A 23,850-nucleotide genomic window follows, 5' to 3' on the forward strand; every position below is an offset into this window, starting at 1 on the left:
ATTATCAAAACAAGGGAGTGCCACCATCATCTCCCATTACAAATCATAGGTAGCCAAGCAATAACGTGGATATGCTATTTTAAAATATGGGATTTGCTAGGGTCCGTCGCAAAAGGCATTTTACAGCTGGTCTGTAGCATGTCAGACCAGCCACCTCGTGAATGGAGACAACAACTTTTGTCTTTATTCACGAGGTGGCATCAGACCAGCGCGAAATACCTTTCGCTATATAGACTATACGGTATATATACTTTACACTTTAACCAACTCTAGAGAGCGAAAGGCAGAAAAAGAAGAAGAGAAGAATAGAAAGCTGGAAATCTTATAGTATTATGTATATTTTGGGTTTTTTTTTTTTGCAAACTTTGTGAAGGTGCAACAACAATTATACTGTATGATACTATTTTCCCTAAGTTTTTACCTTGGAAATGGTGGAGACATTTCATGTGAGTTGCCCTGAATGAGACAACCATATCATGAGGGAAACGCATTAGGGACCTTCTTGTTATAGCAACTTGGAAGCCTTCCTAGCAAATCCTCAGAACCCAAATAGCTGTGGTAGAAATTAAAGCTCTTAAAAGTTTGTGGTAGAAAGCTGCAAGCCATGAAAAACCATGAGCTGTTAATAAAACCAGCCATTTGGTTTAAATGAACCCCCATTTGTAGAATGTGGTAGCTCCCCTACAAATAGATATTGTTCCATTAAAAGGTAGGTTTGAAAATTAAAGTTATAAGAAACTTTTCTTAACTAGGACCAAGTATACCTGATGTGAGTACCATTTTTGCTACTAGTCACCAAAAGGTTGGTCCCCATGGCATCATTTCCATCCTTAGGGAATATTTCTAGTATTCATCTAATGTGAGTGATTTGACATAGCCATTCAGTGGCAAGAACCCATGCTAGGCAGGTAATTAATGAACCTTGCCAATTTGATTAGGCAGCTACAAGAAGATGGTGGGGACCTTGCATGAGCCTAAGATATCGATGCCAAAGATATTCTAGATGGATACATAGATGGCTGCATCCGAGCAGAGATCCTCTTTATTTATTATAGAAGAATTTTAGAATAATAAAATATATACAAAGGAATAATAGAAAAATAAATAAAGATCCCTAGGTCACCTACCTTAAAAAATCCTTCTAAAATTGACTTACGGATGGGCCTGATGTTCTAGTTAGATCGAGCTAAGAAAATGCCAAAAAGATGATGGACGTTAAGATCTTTTTCAACATCTACTTTTTGGGCCCATTTGTGCCGCTTGGAAGTGATCCGATCTCTGACCAGCGATCACAAGTTTAGCCCATTTCTGCTGTCCCCTCCTCGTTGATAGGATGATCCTACCCACCTGATCTGTCATACCTATCACACATCCACTCTACATGGGACCAAGGCCATTTGTGTCACCTCATGAGATCTAGGCTTAGTGGGTCCCATACTTTCCCTACCAATTAGGTGCTGATGCCCCATCCATCGAGTGGATCGTTTCTCATGATAAAATGTTATGAAGACACATTTATCCTAGGGTTGCAAATGAGCCGAGCCGGCTGACTTTTGGTGTGTTCGGGTTCGGCTCACTTAGTTTGAGCTTCGGCTCGTGTTCATGACGAGCTTTATACTAGGGGCTCGTGTTCGGCTCGCCAAAATTCAACAAAGCTCGAGCTCGGCTCGGCTTGTTTAGTAAACTAATGAGCTCGAGCTCGGCTCGGCTCGTTTAGTAAACTAATGAGCCCAAGCTGAGCTTTTAATGAGCCGAGCCGAGCCATGCTCGAGCTTGGTTGGGTTCGGGTTCAGCTCGTTTAGTTAATATATAGTAATATAACGAACATAATTTGAGCTTTAAAGCTCAGCTCGGCTTTATGAACTGAGCCTAAAAAGTTCACGAGCTTGTCCAAGCCGAACTATACAAAGCTTGAGTTCAGCTCGTTTATTTGACGAGCCTAATTTTTGGACTCGGGTTCAGCTCGTTTAGTAAACGATCAAGCCCGAGCTGAGCTTTTAATGAGCCGAACCCAAACATGGTTGTGATCCAGCACAGTTCATTTGCAGCCCTAATTTATCCTTTGGACCTGAAATGACCAAGCCACCTCATCTCTTCTATTCTTTCATCACCCTGTAATTTCAATTTCAATAAAAAAGAAAGAAAGAAAAATAAATAATTTCCGCACTCTCATATTTTGATAATGACACTCCTCTCTTAGTTACATGTTTTCTGATTGGCTGTCCATACAGTAGTGAATTGTAACATCATATATCTAACAACTGATCAGAGACTGTTAAATCAAATAGATGAGTGCATTTAACAAAACAAGGGAATGCCACTATCATCTCCCATTATAAATAAATTGCAGATCATACCTATCATGCATATTGCATTTCTAGGCAGTCAATCAATAATGTGGATATGCTATTTTAAAATATATAGACTATACAGTATATTAACTTTATACTCAAACCAACTCTAGAGAGCAAAAGGCAGAAAAAAGAGACCATGAGCTATTAATAAAACCATTAATGCATAATAGTACTATTTATATTTTGGGTTTTTTGCAAACTTTTATGGAGGTACAACAACAATTGCATAATACTATATAGGGAAAATTACATTTACACCCCCTCTAGTTTCTGACACATCGACTTCTACCCCTATAGTTTAAAATGTGACAACTACACCCCCTGTAGTTTCAATTTGTATAAGGTAGGCCCCCTCAGTTGACGGTTCGTCCACAGATTGAAGAGTTAGGATGATCCGATGGAGCTGATTTTTTGGGCACACCCTATCTATGTCCGGGCCCATCAAATGAACGCTTTGGATCATCCAAACAATGTGGGCCCATACCCGAATCCAAACACTACCAAAAACACAGTGGTCTCACATTGATTGGATGATCCGAAGCGTTCATTTGATGGGCCCTGACATAGATAGGGTGTGCCCAAAAAATCAGCTCCATCGGATCATCATAACCCTTCAATCTGTGGACGAACCGTCAACTGGGAGGGTTTACCTTACTTAAATTGAAACCACATGGGGTGTAGTTGTCACGTTTTAAACTATAGGGGTAGATGTCAGAAACTAGAAACTAGAGGGGGTGTAAATGCAATTTTCCCTACTATATATTTTCCCTAAGTTTTTTTCCTTGGAAGTGGTGGAGACATGTCATGTAAGTTGCCCTAAATGAGACAGCTATATCATAAGGGAACGCATCAGGGACCTTCTTGTTATAGCAACATGGAAGCCTTCCTAGCAAATCCTCAAAACCCAAATAGCTGTGGTAGAAAGCTCTTAAAAGTTTGTGAAAACCATGAGCTATTAATAAAACCACCGGTTTGGTTTGAATGAAAACCCTTGAACCCCATTTGTAGAATTTGGTAGCTACCCTACAAGTAGATATTGTTCCATTAAAAGCTAGCTTGATAAAGGAAAGTTATAAGAAACTTTTCTCAACATGAACCAAGTACACCTGATGTGAGCACCATTTTTGCTGCTAACCACCAAAAGGTTGGTCCCCATGGCATCATTTCCATCCTTAGGGAATATTTCTTGTAGATTCATCAGATTATGCATTTCTAATGTGGGTGATTTGACATAGCCACTCAATGGCAAGAGCCCAAGCCAGGCAGGTAACTCATGATGAACCTTGCCCATTTGATTAGGCAGCTACAAGAAGATGGTGTGGACCCCAGAGCGGAAAGCATATCGGTTCCATGGTAATGGCAACTTCTAGGGTTAGGGTTAGGTCATTGAGAGGCAACACATGTGGGTCTCCATCTCAATAGCTGACAAGAAATGAGAACAGAGCTATCAAGTTTGCCAAAGCTAAATCTTCAATGCCATTATGGCTCAAATCCTCAATCCTCCAACCTTAATGAGTTATAAGTAGGAAAACTACCACATTGACAACCAACTTTGCCAAAGCTATCAAGTTGGTAAGTTTCTAAGAAACTACCAGCATACCAAGTCTAATGGATGAAAAGACTAAAATACTCTTCCAACTTTTCCATGCACCTTTTCCTGCAACCTCTAGGGTTTTTTTTTTCTTTTTTTTTCTTTTTTTTTGAGAGAGAGAGAGAGAGAGAAGAAGAAGAAAAGAGGAATAAAAAAAGGAAAAAATTGTGTAAAATATAGGCAAGAAGAAGGGGAAAAGGAAAAGAAGAAGAAACATAAAACAATAGAAAAAAAATCCTAAAATTATACTGAAGAATAAGAAAAGAGTTAAAAGAACACGAAAATAAAGAAACCATAAAAGCCATAAAAATCAAGTGAAGTATGTTGTTGCCAAACCACTTTAAAAAAGGTACTCTTTAGAGACACGAAAGGTGGGTAGTTCCAAATTCCAATGCACCAGAGCTTAGGGAAATGAAAGTAGAAGGACACATTTTCCACTTCCTAGCATTGCTTGGTAGCAATTTACTATTAACATGTTAGTACATGTCGGCAGTAAAATTTTCCAAATGCCAGCGCTATTCCTCTCAAATCAAGAGAAAAGGGAAACACAGAAAAAGGAATCTATATTCCTCTCCTTCTACTTTTATATTATGTACATCCAAACGGATCTTAGATGTCTTAGTACTGTATGTTTATAGTCTGAAAACCAGTCGCGTAGTACCTTAGATAGGCACTATCCTCATATGTGAAATACATTTCCGACTGAAGTAAAAAATCATCCTACAATTCTCATATGTTATTCGATAGGATTTGTTTTTGTTTGACACCTGGACAAACACTACCCTTTAACAATACAGACTCTATCCTTGTACAATACATGCCGGAAGTTTAGGGAGTGCAGACTGGTTTGAGAATCTCCTTCTTCTGGCTAAGCGCTAAGCTTGCGAGGCTAGCTAGCAACTCGTTTTAGACTTTCTTTCGGGCCGGGCAACGAGGGCAAGCCTAGCCCGGCCGGCTTGACCGAACGTTAGCGCTAAGATAGGAGACACTCGCTACCCTGGAAAGTTAAACATAAGTATTTGTCATCTGTTCCTACTAAAGTAAAATGTTCTTGAATCTTGATGGCAGTTCTCATATGTTATTTGACACAATCTGTTGTTGTTTGACACCTGGACAAATCTTACCTTTTAACAATACAGACTTTATCCTTGTACAATACCATAGGAGACACTCGGTACCCTGGAACATAGAACATAATTATGGGAAATGATATTTACGCCCCTTTCATCACCAGGGACACCCATTTGCCAGTGCACTTTGCAATCCAAGCCACTAGATTTTTCTGAGATACAGTACATTAGCCTCCCTTTTGCCATTGATACACTGACGCTGGGTGTCCCTGGTGATCAAAAGGGGCGTAAATATCACTTCCCCATAATTATTTGTCATCAAGTAGTTTTGTATTGGAGTCTGATTGTGTTAAGTTATTTGTTAGTATAGGTCGCAACGTGATACCCTTAAACAATTCATCCAAGACCTAAAAAGACAAAGACGCAGACGCTACATGGGAATAATATATAGGAATATAGGATACCTTGAAATTAGTTTGTTATTGTCCAATAGGCTTAATTGATGTCTTCTTCTTTCCTCGTCCGATTTTTTTTATGTTTTTTACAAATTTTCTTCTTCTCTTTTTTCCTCCTCTTCTTGTAAACCAACTTATTCTTCTTCCAAAACACCCTTATTCTTCTTCCTTGATTTTAGGATCATTTTTATTTATTTTTACAGTTTTTATTCTCTTTCTTCGTCCTTAATTTTTATTTTTCTATTTTTTTCCTAATTTTGTTTTCATTTTTTCCTTCTTCTTGACTGATTTTTTTATATGTTTTTTTTTTCTATTTTCTTCTTCACCTCCTTATAAGAAGAAGAAGAAAACAAAAACAAGAATAAGAAGAAATGATACTTTAGTCTTTTTAATTAACCTCAAAACTTGGTGCGTTGTTTCTTTCTTTAAAAGGATTTGCTAGAGTCCATTGCAAAAGTCATTTAGCATATGGTCTGTCGCACGTTAGAGCAGCCACCTCGTGAATGAAGACAATATATATATATGCTGAAAAGTGAGCCAGTGGCTGTGTGGCTGCTCTAACGTGCGACAGACCATTTGCAAAATGCCTTTTGCTACCCTAGAGATGGTTAAGGATACAACAACATAAAAAACAAGTGATACTAAGGCTGTAAAAAATCAAAAATTTCCAAAGCTACCCTACCGATCCTGGCATGGGCCAATCTATCTGCATTACCATTAGCTGATCTTTTCTTGTACTAAAACTTTACATGGATGAAGATGACTATCATTTATCCATCGGATCACATTGAGTGAATCTCTCTTCATCAAACCACTGAGAGTATCTACATCAAATATTCGGATGCCTTGTAAAACCGCTCTTAATTCAGCTTCATGTGGTGATTTGTAGCCTAGTTAATTAACCAACGGTTGATATAATACTCCGTAAAGAAAACTCAACATTGTGTTATTTTTTCAAATTAGAAATTAGGGAAAAAAACTATGTAATTAAAAACATAGCAAATAAATAATTAAGTCCACGGGGTTGATACCAGTTGAGAAAAACTATGCGATTAAAAATTAGAGTTTTAGATCTTGAGAATTTCTGTAAATATATTACAAAAGATCTATGATTACAAATAGGTAATCAAATATAACAAAATAAAATAAAATAATGTAAGATAATGTCCAATCTTGATGTTGTCAAGATAACAATCAATCTTTGATTGCAATTTTTATTTGGTTCGCATGTTATCCTTTGCATCCCCTACAGATGAATCGGGAAAGACTAAACCATAATATTGTCCCATAAGAGAAGAAATTGTTTCAAGTTTGAGGGTTTTATGAGAACATCTACAATCTGATCGAGGTTGAGGAGAATTGAACAACTGGATCCTTATGTGTATCTTTATCACGGATGAAATGAAAATCAAGTTCCACATGCTTGGTACATGCATGGCAGATAAGGTTGGTTGTGAGATAAATGGCTCCAATATTTTCCACACCATAAAATCAAAGGTTGTCCAAGGTAAAAACCCAACTCGTGAAGTAAAGGTTGCAGCCAGGCGAGTTCAGTAGTAGTATTAGCAAGTCATTTGTATTCGGACTCTATGTTGGGCTGCGCGACCATTCGTTTTTTTCTTGAGCTCTAGGTGATGACATTGTCAAGAATTTCTAAAAGTCAGGATCATGGAACCCCACAGAACAGAAATACTCTACAATCAAAAAAGAGATTTTATCTATACAATTTCAAAGTGAACTTCTAAATCAAGAATTTCTACTTGTACAGATGCCTCATATATAGGATATAGAGGAATACTGAAGCAAAAGGTTAATGATACCGGACAATCAGTTGAACAATTAGGGCCCGTTTGGATACCTTAGATTTTGTATTTAGATTTGGATTTGAATTTCAGTACAAAATGAATAGATCTGCCAGCTCATGTTGAGGGAGACTGAGAGGGAAGGGGGTATTTCCTGCTGCAAGGGAGAGGTTGAGGAGCCAAGAGGGTGAAGGAAACTGCCATATCTGTGGATTTCCAATTTCTTATTTCCACAGCTTATTTGGAAATCTGATTTTTTTCACTGTCAGTCGCTGAATTGGAAATTAAAGTATTTGATCGGGATCCAAATGTAAACGCAAAAAGCGCTGCAAATGTGAGAATTCCAAATCAAAATCTTCCTGGCATCCAAACGGGCCCTTAGTTCAATTTACATTACGATCATGGAACCCACACAACAGAATTTTAGGCTTGCAAAATTCTTATCCTGATAAAACCCTATAGAACAAAAGGCTAGGATCATCAGATCAAGGTGAGAGCAACGGCAAACCGTTGAACTTGTTTTTGCCGGAAGGGGCTATTTGGATGTAGGCGAAATTTATCTCCCGAATATCATTCCGTGGAAAATAAATTTTCCAAAGTTTGGCTAAATCATGTTTAGCTGATTTTTTTTGAAATGGAGTCATGTTTAGCTGATATGATCTTTTAAAGAGGAATGCTAAACTCAGGGGTGACCTTGCAAAAATATCTGAAAGGGTGCCCCCATTGGCTGCACCATGCATTTAAGCAAGGGCACCCCTGAGTTTAGCATTCCTCTATTTTCAAATATTGATATGTTTTTTTAAGGGGATTTGATATGGTCCATCTCAGGAGGCATTTCGCGAGCCGGCTGTTGCATGAGATTGCTCAGCTACCTTTATGAATTAAATGAACAAGACAAACTCTGTTGAAAAGTGAGGCTATGTGGCATGGCAGCTCTCTCATGCAACAGCCGGCCCATGAAATGCCTTCTGTTAGAATATGTGGGATCCAACGGTTGGATTGGGTTAAGATCTCACCGTTGGATCATCTTGGAGGTAGATTGGGTAAGTTGGCTAAATGAAGCAACTAGATAAATTAGCCAAGTGGATTAGAAGAGGCAAGCAAGAGAGATTGGGAAAGTAGATTTGATTAGGTTAGATTAGAATATTCTAGTATTATCTCTTTCCATAGTTGTCTTGATTTATTTCTATGTTTATCATGTAAGTGCTCTTTATAAGTACCATCAATTGTCTTTGTAATTTATCCAAGATATTCAAGAATTAGTGAAATCCTTAAAATTCTTCATGATATCAGAGCGGGTCGATCCTACCCGGGTGCGGCCTTGACGACAACCCTACAATCTTTGCTTTCCGGCGGATGGCCGATCTAGCCGTCCACTCGGCCACCATCTTTCCCAACTTTGTTTTACTGTCTTTTTTATTTTTCTCTTAGTTTTATTTGTCCTAACCATCCAACAACACCATTGTGTTGTTTCAGTGTGTTTGCAGAAGTGCCATTATAAGATCACAAGGGTAGAGAATGAGTTCGTCCATCTCCTTGAAACGTTCTTTTTTTTTCCCGGTTTATATTTGGTGAACCATGGTGCCCTCACCTCAAAATTGATAATGGCAGCAACATTTCCTTCTATTTTTTAGACTTTCCTCATTAGCAAAACTTTTGCACTAGCTTTGATAAAGGCAGCCCCTCCATTCTATATTTCATATCTCCAATCCCCATCTAAAATTTTATAGTTGGCCCATTATTGCGCCTTTCTCATGTAATTGTCGTTATTGTTCTAAACTATCTAATTGCCGCTTCTCACAAATTCTTTTTCTCTTCTTCACTTTTTTTTTATATATATATATTTCGGTTGAGGTACTTCATTTGAGGTGCGTGCCCGGAATATTCTCTCTTTTAAATTGAGATGCTTCATTTGTTTTGAAGTGCGTGCTTGAGAGAGTTGTTTTCAAATTCCGTGAGGTTCGGAACTTGCCGATCCATGTGTCTGGCCCATTGAGGTTCATTCTCGCCCATGGAGGCATCGTTTTTGCTCTTTGAGGCTTGGTTCAATGTGACCTATTTGCAGAAGGTTCGATATTCTAAATCGGCCTAATGACTTGCTCATTATGGCATTGGTCCATAGTGACCCATTTCGTGCCCATTCCGGCTTTGGTCCGTAGTGACCCATTTCTTACACATTCCGGCATTGGTCCATAGTGACCCATTACCACTCGCCCATCGAGGCTTGATTCTTGTCTAGCCCATTGAAGCTATGATTTGTTCTCATCCATCTCTTCACGGCAAATCAACAAGCAACATCTTCGGCAATATACATTTGGCGACAACATCAAGGCATATTCATCATCAAACTTCGGCAGTGCGGTTCCAATCAAAAGATTTTATTTTCTTATGGGGAGAAAATTTTATTTTCTTATTGGGGAATTTCATTGTAATCAAACGTATTTTCAATCCACATACGTTTGAGGGGGCATGTTAGAATATGTGGGATCCAACGGTTGGATTGGGTTAAGATCTCACCGTTGGATCATCTTGGAGGTAGATTGGGTAAGTTGGCTAAATGAAGCAACTAGATAAATTAGCCAAGTGGATTAGAAGAGGCAAGCAAGAGAGATTAGGAAAGTAGATTTGATTAGGTTAGATTAGAATATTCTAGTGTTATCTCGTTCCATAGTTGTCTTGATTTATTTCTATGTGTATCATGTAAGTGCTCTTTATAAGCACCATCAATTGTCTTTGTAATTTATTCAAGATATTCAAGAATTAGTGAAATCCTTAAAATTTTCCATGGCTCCCTAGCAAAACCCTTTCCTCTCTCTCAACACAAATGTGCACAAAAGTTGCCCTTTTCAATTTATCGTGCACTTCCTTCATCGGCTTTTACAATTCCCAAAGAAGTATCATTAAGCTAATAGTGAATGATATTTCCACCCTTTTGTTTGTTTTTTCTTAAAAGTGACTTTATTTAGAAGAGAAGACAAAAATGAGATAGCAATGCAGCCATTTTTATCATGGAAGGAAGGTGGAATTCTTGAAAAGGGGTGAAATATCATTTCCGAACTCAGTCATACAAGTTTAAAATGAGGAGCCTCTCGATAAAATTCCAGTTTAAAATGAGGAGCCTCTCGATAAAATTCCCTAGCAGTACTGTTAAATTTTGTATTTTTCACTAATTTCTGGATATTTCTTCATTGAAGAGTAAAGGGTGCTTAAATAAGCACTTTCATAAAAAGATTAGAGATAAAGATAAGAAGATTATCATCCTAATCTAAACCAACTTCCCTAATCCACCACATCCTAATCTAAACTAACTCCCCTAATCTACCACCAAATTATAAACGACCAGATCTTATCGTGATCCAATTTACAAATCTTAACATTACTCTTCTTATTTGACCAAAAGACTCCTCCCTGTCGAGGAGTGCAACTCGGGTAGGGATGGATCGGGTTGGGGCCAACCCGAGATAGCATTCGCTCAACCCTAATGCTACCCAACTCGAGCCTCAGGTTGAGGATGGTCAACCCTAACCCAACCCGTCTAAATCTCTTTACCCCAACCCAATCCATCTAACTTGTTTTTTTCCAAATCAGGTTGGGTTGAGTCTGGTTGGGTCCGGGTTCAGCTAGGGCCAAGCAGAAAATAAAAGAAAAAACATAACCCTAAGAAAATCACGATAAAATTAGAGAATGGAGGTTAGAGGTTGGGTACGGGGCGGGTTGGGTTGCCAAGTTCTCAACCCTAACTCAACCCAGAAATAAATCGGGTTGGCTTTCCCAAACCAACCCATTGAAATACCAACTCAACCCAAACCAAAATCGGGTTGAACCCGTCTGGGTTGGGGTTGGGCCCCCCCAAGTTGCACCCGTATGTCCAGACTCCAGACTCCAGACTGCAGAGTTCCAAATCATAAGTAAGCTTAAAATTCATATTTTCCGCCGTTCAGTTTCGACATATTACCAAACTTAACCCCTTAGAATGATACGAACACACCTTTTCCTATGAACAACTCACTTTCTACGCAGTCCTGTTCCTCCCCTGCAGAGCGCCACGGTAGCTCGCCTCCAACGGTAACATGAGCACCCCCTCTTCAAAGTCTGATCCCTTCTGCCCTTCTCCTTTCTAATCCCCCTCGATTAAAATAAAATTACACATAAAAAACTCATCACATCCAACGGCTATATTTTCCCCGGAGCTCCATTTCTCCCTTTCTTCCTAAATGCCGACCCTTTATCTCTTCCTCTTCTTCTTTTCTTCAATCCCTATCTTCTCAGTGTCTGAAAAACACCAAAACCCTAACCCTAATTTCTCTCTAAAGGCGAGAGAAGCTCTCGAATCATTCAAGGGGGATAACGTGAGGGCCGGTTCGGATCTCTGGTGTGTGGCCAAGAACAACGCAGTAGATGCAGCGTTACAGTCAGCACTGGATTGGGCCTGTGGGAAGGGAGGGTCCGATTGTGGGCCCATCCAACAAGGGGGCCCATGCTCCGAACCCTCCGACATACAATCTTACGCGTCCTACGCCTTCAACGACTACTTCCTCAGAAATGGGTTGACCCCACAGAGCTGCGATTTTGGTGGGGCCGCTGCCCTCACCTCCTTGAATCCCAGTACACACTCTTTCTCTCTCTCTCTCTCTCTCTCATTAGGGTTTTACAGGTTCTGTTATGACCTAACATCGGCCAATGCATGTTGAGTATGGGATTCTCATATATATGTTTCGGATTGGTACTCCTGTTTCTGAAATGGGTTTGTGTTTTTGTGTTTACAGGTCATGGGGGCTGCGTATTTCCATCGAGGTGCGTTTTCTTATTAATTTTTGTGTTATTCGTTTTCCCAATTTCCCTTTCCCTTTCAGTTTCATGACCATAATATGTTAGTTTATGATCTGGTGTGCAATTGTCCACACTGAGTACTTGGGGCTGCACATTTGTCTGATTTTGATCGGACGGCTATCAGATTTCCTACTTGGCTGTCATAAGCCTCTGCTTTCCAGTGTGATGATTTCCTCATATCTGAATGCAATTCCATCGAGATCAAACGGCTATGAAAATATCTAGATCAAACACCAGCATTACAGAGGGGTTGGTTTTCTTGTATGGGTTTCTTTTGATGTAAAATGGGAGTTCAAACAATTTTTACGTCATTTTTTAACCGAATAAATGGAAGTAAGATTGTTTTTACGCCCATTTTATGATTGAAAGAAACAGTATGAGACCTGGAACACTGGTGGTCCTTTTAACATATCTCCATGCCATTGATTCCTTAGGCATGGGACCTGAGTACACTGGTGGTCACTCGAATCAATGGTCGCAATCAGCAAAAGGGTATATCACACTGTTTAAGAATTAATTCCCAAGTTTAATCCTCGACTCCCACTTGTGAAAAATCTTGTTTAAGCCTGAATTTTGTCCCATTGAGTCAGTCAAAATTGCAATTGACTGCCCAAGTTTATAAAAAGTTGACCACGTCAATCTTTACTAACCTCATCTGAGTTCTCATCTAAGATTTTAGGAGAGATCCTCTCCATCAAATGTTTTCGAAGTCGATGGTTTCTCAGTTGGCAACCGTGACAAAGCGGGAATCGGAGGGGTGTTTAGAGATAGTAATGACACCATAATCTGTTTCTTTTCTGGACCAGTTGAAATAAGACTAGTGAAACGGATGTTCGAGCTCTTCACTACAGTATGAGGTTATTTAGGAATCAAATGGAATACGAGTTGGAAGTAGAAGGGGATTCTTCAAATGTCATTTCTTGGGTTCAAGGCTTGAGCACGGGTCCATGGAGATTAGCTAAGTTTTTAGATGAGATTAGTTCTATGACTAATGATAGCTTTCTTTCTTTTTCTCACATCCCTAAGAGTGCCAATGATCTAGCAGATGGATTGGCTAAATCCAGGGATTTGAGGGGGACTTAGTTTACTCCGAGCCCTCTCTCCCATTGATGTGTATCTGTAATCACTTTTATGCTCGGAATATAGTTAATTTTTTCAAAATAAAAATAAACACTACCATCCCGGTTGCCAATTCGCTTGTAAATGTTAGATATGTATTTACCATCATGTTATCATTCTAACATTGTAATTGTATGACTTGTTATAGTTCTTCGGCAAAGAACGGGAGCTTTATTGGTACCACAACAGGAGCGATTTATGGAGTAGCGCCCACTGGAGCAGATTTAAACGACAGTCACATTGCGTACAGGTGTGCCCGACGTCTAATCCTAGCTCTTTTGATGTTTACAGCTGCATCAATTTTCCATTAAACACAGAAGAATGTGGCTTGCCCCATACTTTGTCATCTGTTAAACAGCTGCTTTGTAGATTTTCTTTTTAGCTCTCTCAGATTCAATGATCCCCAGGCCCTCCTTAATGGGCTCTAGTAAGGGGTAGGTCATTTAGGTGGTATTGAAGAGAAGTTAGACCCCAAAATGTCAATATCTTTGTATTTATATAATCTGGGTTTGTAGATTTTTCTGGGTAATCAATTTGTTTGCAGATAATTTCATCTATCAAGATTTTTCTAGGCACGACATCCTTAAAGAAGAAACTTCATTGGCATGTATCAACATCCGTAAGACAACGGTATTACCACGTAAATTTTGTACTTGGTTGATGATTTAGTACTTCAACCACGTAAAAAAAAGGGAAAGGTGATAAGCTGGGGTCAGGCGGACCCCTACCAGTGTATTAATTAAAGAAAGATGATAGAAAAAGATAAACAAGACCACTCCCCAATCCTTAGAAACAATGACTAAGCTGGGGTTAGGCGGACCCGACCCCTACCAGTGTATTAATTAAAGAAAGATGATAGAAAAAGATAAACAAGACCACTCCCCAATCCTTAGAAACAATGACTAAGCTGGGGTTAGGCGGACCCGACCCCTACCAGTGTATTAATTAAAGAAAGATGATAGAAAAAGAGAAACAAGACCACTCCCCAATCCTTAAAAACAATGACTAAGAAGGGGCATAACAACCAAGAACATGATATCCTTGAAATCGAAACTTAAATCAAGCAAGAGAAGAGAGAATACACATGAATTCTAGAGCCTCTTACAAGAAAATGGCATGCCCTATGTGCAAATATTATTATCCCGGAAGAAAGTATGATTATTTGCAGATGGTAGTAACTTAAGGGCGGGCTAGAGTATATGATTCTCCGACTTTGCTTTTGATTTATGTTTTCTATCGTGTGCTTTGCCTCTCTTTCATGCTGCAGGAGGTTTCTTAATTTTCTATATTCTTGTTTTCTTTCGCCTTGTATTCAACCGTCTCTGTCTCCTTTTATTAATAAAATTATTTCAGTCATTCCGGAAAAAAAGTTAATTAAATTATAAGTATAATTATATGATGAAGGGCCATCTGTATAAACACGTACTCATCATCCCATCCTTGATATTACCTTTTATTAATAAAATTATTTTGGCAATTCAGAAAAAAAAAAAGAAGGATAAACTATAAGTATAATTATATGATGAAGGGCCATCCGTATAAACACGTACTCATCATCCCAACCTTGATATTTGATCCAACATAAGCTCACTTTTTTAGAAGCTGCTGTTGGATCAAATATCAAGGGTGGTGCTTCCATCGTTACCACCTTTATTACATGTTTACATGGCCCTTTATCATATAATTTCTCTTGCAAATAATGAAGTTAACTATAATTATTTTCAAAGAGGCGGCCTTATTGTCCCAATCGCAAATAAGAGCCATTTTTGGTGGCACAGCCTAGATCATATATTTCCGCAATAAGCACTCTGATTGGTGATGATCAAGTTAGATCAAACACAAGATTTAAGAGACTTGACATCGACCTCAGCCTACTTCTTATAGTTAATACTCTACGCACCCATCTAGTTAATTCATACTTCCGCTACATGGCTACTTGTTCATGAACGACAATGGCCACACACCTTAGCGTTATATGCTAAGCCTAGACTACTTCAGTTTGGCCTTACACGCCTAAAACCTCTTTTGTCCTCGTATAACTCACATGTAACTCACGGACTGCGGACTCATCTCTTCGGACACAACTTTAAGCATACACATTTTCTGACATTGCGTCACAAGCCTTATACGCAAAGCTCACAAGCCTTATGCAAGTCACCATTTAGGTGCTAGGTAGATCCTTGTAAAGTAATTGATTCACCATATGGTCAAGGCACAAACATGTGCAATGAAGTCTCGCACACGACAACTGAAGTAAGACAAGGTCTTACCCATGCTTTATTCTACCAGGTCCTATGGCTCAAATGCTCAAGACACATGGCCGGACCAAGAGCCAATGTGCAAGACCCGCACCCTACTCGGATAACTAAAGCCCGTCATCGATCTCCCTGTGCCAAAATTTGTTAAACATATAATGTGGAAAATTATATGTCTCACGCTTAAGATGTGACCCTACCATCTACATTATTAAAGGTATAATGAGACGAAAGGTGCGGAAAGTTTAATGCCACTCCAGGGGGAGCTGTGTGGCACCGAAGTTTTCGCGGCTATTACAATAATCACTACATTATTAAAGGTATAATGAGACGAAAGGTGCGGAAAGTTTAATGCCACTCCAGGGGGAGCTGTGTGGCACCGAAGCTTTTCGCGGCTATTACAATAATCAAGATGGCTCAATATCTAATCAGAAAAGTGTAAAACAAATTGACTAGTGTTACTACCAAAATATGGTAGATCAGAAGGACAGAGCTTTTCACAAGTACTGCAAAACGATGCTCATCCACATCCAATCATAAAAGTGTAAAAACAGCTAACAGTGCCATTATTAAAACATGTTAGTAGTGTGGATATCAGTCCCCCACACATATCTCCAAAGGCCCATTGAAATTAAATTGACTGTAATTATGATGGGCTTGTAAGATACAAGCTCCAATCAATCAAACCAAATCCTCCTAAGCCCATTACCAATGGGAACCGATTGGTGGCTCATTGGGCCTCCATCAAACGCTTCTCCGTTGACCTCAGCTCTCCATGTGACTGAAACCTGTCCACATGGATGGGATGGGATCAGATTTGGTCAAGGAGTAGGCCTACTTTGAATTGGCAGAAATGGCACCGTTTGGAAAGGCTAAACCATCAGGAATAACAAAAGCTCAAATGGTACGTTCACTTTTTCTTTTTCTTTTTTGGAAAGGAATGGCGCGTTCACATTTAACCAGCAAAAGACACAAATCAAACTCCTAGTAGATTGTCTAGCAAACCCTCTTGTAGCCCATCCATCTTCAATACTAGTGCCTAAATTCAAGGGAAAGGAGAGCAAGCTTCCAACAGAAGTGCCTCAATTCAAGGCAAATTGCATAAAATAAACATTAAAAACAAGGACGACTTTATTGTAACAACGTCATATAATTCATACGACCGCTTTAAAAAATTGGCTTTCCCCACCAAACCCTCTGAAAATTTCATCTTCTTCCTAACCCTGTAAGTTTCACCGACTGCAATGAAACCCTATTTCTATCAAAACTTTTTGGGAAAAAAAAAAGGAAGCACCAAAAAACAGAGTAAATAGGAACTCAATACACACCAAAAAAATGAAAATATATAGCATCTATAAATAAATAAAAATAAAACAAAGAAAAGCAATGGGTGAGAGAGTAGTAAAAGAAACCTTTTTAATCTCTCCTACCAAATTCACTGCCTCTCTATATCTTCCACACCATCACCTTGTCCACATGGCTGAACTCTCCTCTCTGATCTATCTCTACCGAGACTCATCATCCTCCTAAACGAGCTCCTAATTCCGGACCCACCCACCTTTGAAGACTGCCCCACAGCATCCGATGCGCCCTCCAAATCCACAGGTGGAGCAGATGCACTCACTGTAGTTGACTCACCCAATTCAACTCGGGCTTGGGGCTCAGCCCCAGTTCGGCAAATTGGGCACGTAGAGTGCGAGTACAACCACATATCAATACACTGCACATGAAACATATGCTTACAATTTGGCAGAAGCCTAGCCATCTCATTTTCCTCTAACGAGCCCAAACACACGGCGCACTCCACGCCCGAGTCATCGGGCTGATCTGTTCTTTTGTAGGTGAATATTGGTAGCGTCTGGATGACCGAAGCGTCTAGCCCTCTCATGGGTGGCTCGCCACGGGTTTGTAATTGTGCCAAGCCTAGGCTCATCTGATGAAGTGTGGCTCGTCGCCTTGCTTGGCGTTGGAGGACGCACCTCGCGTAGATGTGAAGTGAGATGACGACCATGATAACGAAGAACAAGCAGGTAATGGCTGTGAGCATTATTCTGCTGTTTATGATATTCTGGTTATCGTATTCCTCTGTTTGGTTCAAGTTGTTGTTGTCCGACATGGTTTAAAGTATAGTGTGCTCCCAGGGAGAGAGACCCTCTCTTTTTTTCTCTATCCGGGTTTCTACCTTGGTGCTTATATATCGAAAGTTTTGGGGTTTGTTTTTTCAAGACATTGACTTAAATTTATATTGCTTTCCAATTGAATTAAAGCCCCTTAACAGACAAACGGATCGGGTTTGGTCCAACCATGTCCTTAATAAATTAAAGGAAATGAAGTAAGCACAACCATGCTTTAATAATTGCACAAACACAGCTTGTCTTTTACTTTTTAATTGGTTTGTAAGACCCTTTTGGGAGCCGAATTAAGAGGAATGAAAGAATGAAGAGCGCCCTTACAAAAATCAGCTTCAAGAGCGCCCCTATTGGCTATTATTTCAGCAAAGTCGAAGCCGTTTCCGTTTTTTTTTTTAGCAATCTGCGCCACCATAAATGCGCATTGACTCTTCGCGCTCTGTGAGCAGACATACATATATGTTGAGCTAAAGCTTGTACTTGTGTACTCGAGCTCCTCTTCTTCCTACGGTTTTTAATGCCCCTCGTAGGGGCGCTCTTGAAGCTGTTTTTTGCAATGACGTCCTTCATTCTATCATTCCTCCTGTAATAATAACCCTTTTTTTGAAATGACATAGGGTATCCAACCCAATTTTTAGGGCGGAACTATTCCTTACGAATGCACGCAATCACCCATAAACCACACGCATCGGGAAAGCCCAGTGGATTTGAACTCACGCCAATGGAGAGCATACCCATGACTTTAAGCCCACACCCGTACAGGTTTGTAATAATAACCGTTGACAGTTCTTTAAATACTAAAAGACAAGATGGGTCAGTGCAATTAACAAAACATGGTTGTGCTGATATTATTTCCCTAAATCAATTTAGAAACCAAAAGATATGAAGAGTCTAAAGAGAAATAGAAAAGGTAGGCAAAATAAGAAAGGCTATCAAAGGTTATCACAATTCCCAAAAAGCTTTCAGAAGCCGTTTAAAAAAGAATAGACAAGCTGGGTTAGTACAATTATTAAAACTTGGTAGTGCTAATATCAGTAGCCTGAGAAAAATAAAGCACATAGAAAATTCTTGAGTTCTGACTTGGAAAGTTGGAAGGTTGTTTCCCAACCTTGAGGTGGCAGGTTCCATCCCAGCTTACCTACTCAAAAATAAATAAAAAATCAACGTTCTTAAAATAGATTTCTATCTGTTAATTAAAGAACCTAGCGAGAAATAGAAAGGATAGAGACGTGCTTCCGTATCTCTTATGTTGGGATTAGAGAGCTTAAAATTTGAATGGGAATAGAGGGCCTTAATGTCAATGGCGTTGAAAAGTGAGTAAGATTTGTGAGGTGTGGTGGGTCTCATTTGTGAAAGAAGGGTAGGGTTTGGTGAGCGTTTTCCACTGCCGTTGTGTAGCGGATGGGACAAGTTATAAGAGATGGTGCAACTGCAAGTGTAAATAGGGTTTAGATTTTACGTGACGTAACTCGCAAGCAAGAAAAATGCGTGAGAGCGAAAGTCCATGGAAATTACGGAGTCTTTGGGTGACTTTACGCACATGGATGAGAATGGACAGTGAACAGTTGTAAAATAGGTGGAATTTCTTGGTGGAAGAAGGTTAACGCTGTTTTGGTGGGGATTCGAAGATGGAAATTGGGATGGTCCTTCTGACCGGAAAATGTGGGAAGGTCACCTAATCGGATTCGTACTGATTCTCTGATGGGACCCAGATATGATGGGCCTATTAGTAGGAAGATTGCACGGGTTAGATTGATATGATCCAAGTCTCATTTCATCCTACCACTGTCCCTTTGCCCTTTGGCTTTGGTCCCAAGAAAAGCAGACCTTTCTCATGCATTTCAGTTTTATATGAAAGGGTGATGATAAATTCGTACCCCCTGTTGGATAATTCCCACCCCTTTAACGTGAATTGATCAATTGATGTGTTTCATAAGAGCTGCTGGATAATTCACACCCCCTTTTGGATAATTCGCACTACTTTAACGTGAATTGATGTGGCAGAGTTTAACGCTTTTTCACGTTGAAGGGGTTCGAATTATCGTATAGGGGGTGCGAGTTTATCATCGCCCTCATGAGATTGGATTTTCATATTTGGGATTTGGTTCTCTAAGTGTAATGTCACAACTCCTAAGTTCTTCTGCTAAACTGATCCTGGCATAGCTAACAAATAACAAGTTTTCCCTAATCCCAATAACCGGGACCATATTTAGGGTAAATTTGGGCGTGCAACCTAATTGAATTGTGGGTAGCCTTTTGTTTAAACTGCAATCTATCTGGTTGCAGCTTACACGGTGGAATGCAATTGGGTTGCACGCCCAAACCAACCGTCAGCAGTGTTATTAGTTTGTTTAAACCTTCTCTATTTTAATCTCATTGGAAATGACTCTAATTCTGATCATTGCAAAAGTGTGACTTTAGCACGAATTCTATAATATCTTCTCCAAAATCGTTGTGAAATACATCTCGTTGATCCTCCCCAAGCTTATATTTTCCTAGCAAAATGCTTTGGTTAAAGGGGGGCTATTTAATTAGCTCACATAATGCAATTAAAACAGCATCCGGGAGTTGTGTATCAAAGTGGACATCACCGAGGCTTTCGATGACTGGAGCTTTTTTTTTTTTTTTACACTGATTTTCTTGGGACCATGTATTTAGGTTGGGGCATAACAACTGAACGTATGGTTTAGATCTTTGAACAAGGTGGGCCCCACTCTATTTTTAAGAATACGTGCACCTATGTACAAATACCAAATAACACATATTTAATAGAAAATTCATTACGGCCCACGTTATTCCATTATCCAAACCATTCATATGATGGGCCCAATGTACATAGGCCTTTCTCCAAAAATCATCTCCATATGATGATCCTAACACTCTGATCTGTCGAGATTTCTATATGATATGGTATAGTTTATCTAAAATGGAGATGTCTTTTGGGGCACAATCTAGAAACATTTGAGCCCGACGAATTGAATGATTTGGATCTTCAAACAAGGTGGGCTTCATTGTATTTTCCAAAATACCATGAATGGACGTAATACACACTGGGCCCACCTATCATATTAGATACATCTAGACCTGGCAAACGGGTGGGTCGGGCCGGGTCAACCCGCGGGTGATGCGGGTGAGGGTCACACGGGTCGGGTGAGGAAATGACCCGCATTTTTGTGGGTTAGAATTTAGGTGACCCGCGCGGCCCGCGGGTGGGCCGGGTCAACCCGCGGGTCACCCGCAAATTCAAACAGTTGCTTATTTTGGGAAATGTTATCACTGGATTTTGATGAGGGCGGTATGGCCGGCACCGTGGGATGATCCAAACCATCCATTAGATGGCCCACATGCTAAATAGGTGTTGCCCCAAAAATCATTTCAATAGGTTGATCCTAACCCTCCAATCTATAGAGGGTTAGGATCAAGTGATCAACCCTCTAACATTCAAATCGGAGGGTTGGGATCAACCTATGGTGCTAGCCATAACCTATTCAGGCATCAAACCCTTAAAAAATAGATTAGCATGACAAAATCACCATCCTTGGCATTAGAAAAAAAAAAGCCATCTAACTAGATTAGCATAACAAAATCACCACCCTTAAAAAAGCGGGTGCCCGCGGGTTGACCCGATCCGACCCATGTTTTTGCGGGTTGGGTCACCCGCGGGTTAGTTTTGACGGGTCACTAAAACTCAGACCCGTGCCCGCAAATTTGCGGGTGGGTCGGGTCGACCCGCGGGCACGGGTCGCGTTTGCCAGGTCTAGATACATCATACAATGCGTATTCTTAAGAAAATTCACTAGGGCCACTTTGGTAGAAGATCTAAACTGATCATTTGTTAAGCCTCAACTTAAATAGGCTGTGTCACAAAAATCATCTCCTTTGGATGATCCTAACCCCCAATCTAATACGACGACACGTCATTAAAATCTTAACGATTAGATGAGTTAGGATCATCTTAGGGAGATGATTTTTGGGGCAAGGCATATTATATTGGGTCGCAACAAATGAACGGTTTGGATCTTTGAACAAAGTGAGCTCAAGTGAATTTAATGGGCGGAGTTGGAAGTGTTCGACTTTGGGCTGAGTTGGATGTGCCCGACTTTCTTTGCCCTTGATTTGTAGTTGTTTTTCTTTTTTGTATCTTCTCTTCTATATTGTTTGATCTTCTCGGTCGCCAGGGTTCTCCCCTTGTTTCTTTTCTTCGTTAATTTAATTCTTTGCTATTCAAAAAAGAAACAGAAAATCAGCTCAAGTGATTTTTTTGTTTTAAAAAAAACACTATTTATGGTGTCCGCCTTCAAATATCTAACCCATTTGATTGTTGGGCCCTACTAAGGATTCGTGTTCAAAGAGAGAAGATAGACAGAGTAGGCACAGGGCCTGTCTTTAACATGTAATACGCCAATTACGAAAGCGTGTTAACATCGTTGGCGCATCACGCTAGCGTTTATCTCGCAATAATGTCATCTTACCCTCCTTATATACTGGTTTAATCTATTGAACATGCTGCTGTGGTCTCCAATTAATCTGATACATAAAGAAATACAATTAAACTTGCATTAGAAAAATGGAAGTTATACCTAACATGCACAACCAACACAAAATAAAACAAAAAAGCCAAACATAGATGCTACTTTGGTTTTTGAGTTAGGCTGCATGAACTAATTCCTCTTAATGTGCTTGAAATATTTAAAAACATCTCTCTATTCAACCATCTATAAATATATAGATTCTCAATATAAGAACCAACAAAATGAAGGACACAGCCTATGTCCTGCATTCCTCTCTCTCTCTCTCTCTCTGGGATGAGAACATAGCGTTGTTTTCAACTTCGAATAATCTGTCTACAAAAGTGTCCAAAATTGTAATTGTGAGAACATAGCGTTTTTTTCAACTTCGAATAATATGTGTACAAAATTGTCCAAAATTGTAATTGTCAGAAATTGACTCTTGCAATTAATCTCTCTCTCTCTCTCTCTCTCTCTCTCTCTCTCTCTCTCTCTCTCTCTCTCTCTCTCTCTCTCTCTCTCTCTCTCTGGGATGAGAACATAGCATTTTTTTCAACTTCGAATAATCTGTGTACAAAATTGTCCAAAATTGTAATTGTCAGAAATTGACTTTGCAATTAATATCTCTCTCTCTCTCTCTCTCTCTCTCTCTCTCTCTCTCTCTCTCTCTCTCTCTCTCTCTCCGGCGAACTAAAAATCTCCTATGACATTGTGGATTTGTGGCCCACAAATGAACGGTTCGATCATCCTCTGAAGTGGGACCCAGAAGAAAACTGGAATTCACGCAATACACACACCATATAAAATCTCCACTGATACGCTCAAAATATATCAGTTATAACATGGTGGAAGCTTGTATAGTTCAAATTATTTTTTAAAAAGTACTGTATAACTTACCATAGGATGATCCAAGCTGTCCATTTGATGGGCCACATCGTAAATACAGTGCACCCCAATGAATATGGTTTTTGGGGTGCAATGTATTTACGATGTTAGGATCATAGCCCAAAAACTCATTTCGATAGGATGATCCTAGGCCACATCGTAAATACATTGCACCCCAATGAAAATGGTTTTTGGGGTGCAATGTATTTCCGATGTTAGGGTCATAGCCCAAAAACACATTTGAATAGGATGATCCTAGCTCTACGATCTGTATTGGAATTGCATATTATGGAGACCTTTCATAGGGCTAGGATCGTTCTATTGAAATGAGTTTTCTGGCATATCCTTACATTGTGGCCTATCAAATGAACGGTTTGGATCATCATATGGTAAGTTGTACAATACTTTTTGAATGATACCAGACTACATGAACTTTCACCATCCCAAAACAAATTACCCATGCCATGCTAGGAGTGTTAAATAGTGGGCCCAACCCATCAAAACATGTGTAATATAATTTGGCCCCACTACATGAAATGTAAGGGAAAAGTTATACTAGCCCCCTTTTTTACTTGGGAGAAACCCTCTAGTGTAAAAGAGTAATGGGCCTCACCCATGTTCTGCCCCTCCTAAAGCAAATTCCTGGCTCCGCCCCTGATGGGAACCAACCAAATGAAGGACTTGCCAACTAGATTTTGTGGATCTTTTTCCTTGATATATTATTCTTAATATGCTTGCAAATATTTAAAGGCATTTTTCTAATCAACTTAATAAATATAACTATCCATGAGATTCTCATAATGAGAACATGCCAAATGAAATCTACATTTTGGGGAGAATTTTACTTGATAT

General features: G+C 39.6%; 2 protein-coding genes across 2 annotated transcripts; one reads left to right on the plus strand and one right to left on the minus strand.

Moving 5' to 3' along the window:
- The first annotated feature begins 11,200 nt into the window (after positions 1–11,200).
- LOC143861768 (PLASMODESMATA CALLOSE-BINDING PROTEIN 5-like) lies at positions 11,201–13,769 on the plus strand. The gene is made up of 3 exons (XM_077372684.1): positions 11,201–11,877; positions 12,039–12,066; positions 13,370–13,769. The coding sequence occupies exons 1-3, from the start codon at positions 11,487–11,489 to the stop codon at positions 13,530–13,532; spliced, it is 582 nt and encodes a 193-aa protein (XP_077228799.1). The 5' UTR covers positions 11,201–11,486; the 3' UTR covers positions 13,533–13,769.
- A 2,211-nt stretch (positions 13,770–15,980) lies between these two features.
- LOC143860732 (E3 ubiquitin-protein ligase ATL41-like) lies at positions 15,981–17,691 on the minus strand. The gene is made up of 2 exons (XM_077371538.1): positions 16,889–17,691; positions 15,981–16,264 (listed from the first exon to the last, which is right to left on the minus strand). Exon 1 carries the CDS (start codon positions 17,590–17,592, stop codon positions 16,912–16,914), a length of 681 nt encoding a protein of 226 aa, XP_077227653.1. The 5' UTR covers positions 17,593–17,691; the 3' UTR covers positions 15,981–16,264; positions 16,889–16,911.
- Positions 17,692–23,850: the final 6,159 nt, after the last annotated feature.

The sequence above is a fragment of the Tasmannia lanceolata genome, unplaced genomic scaffold, assembly GCF_043159265.1.
Source record: "Tasmannia lanceolata isolate RefF3 unplaced genomic scaffold, GAP_Taslan_0.1 ptg000037l, whole genome shotgun sequence".
NCBI lineage: Eukaryota > Viridiplantae > Streptophyta > Magnoliopsida > Canellales > Winteraceae > Tasmannia > Tasmannia lanceolata.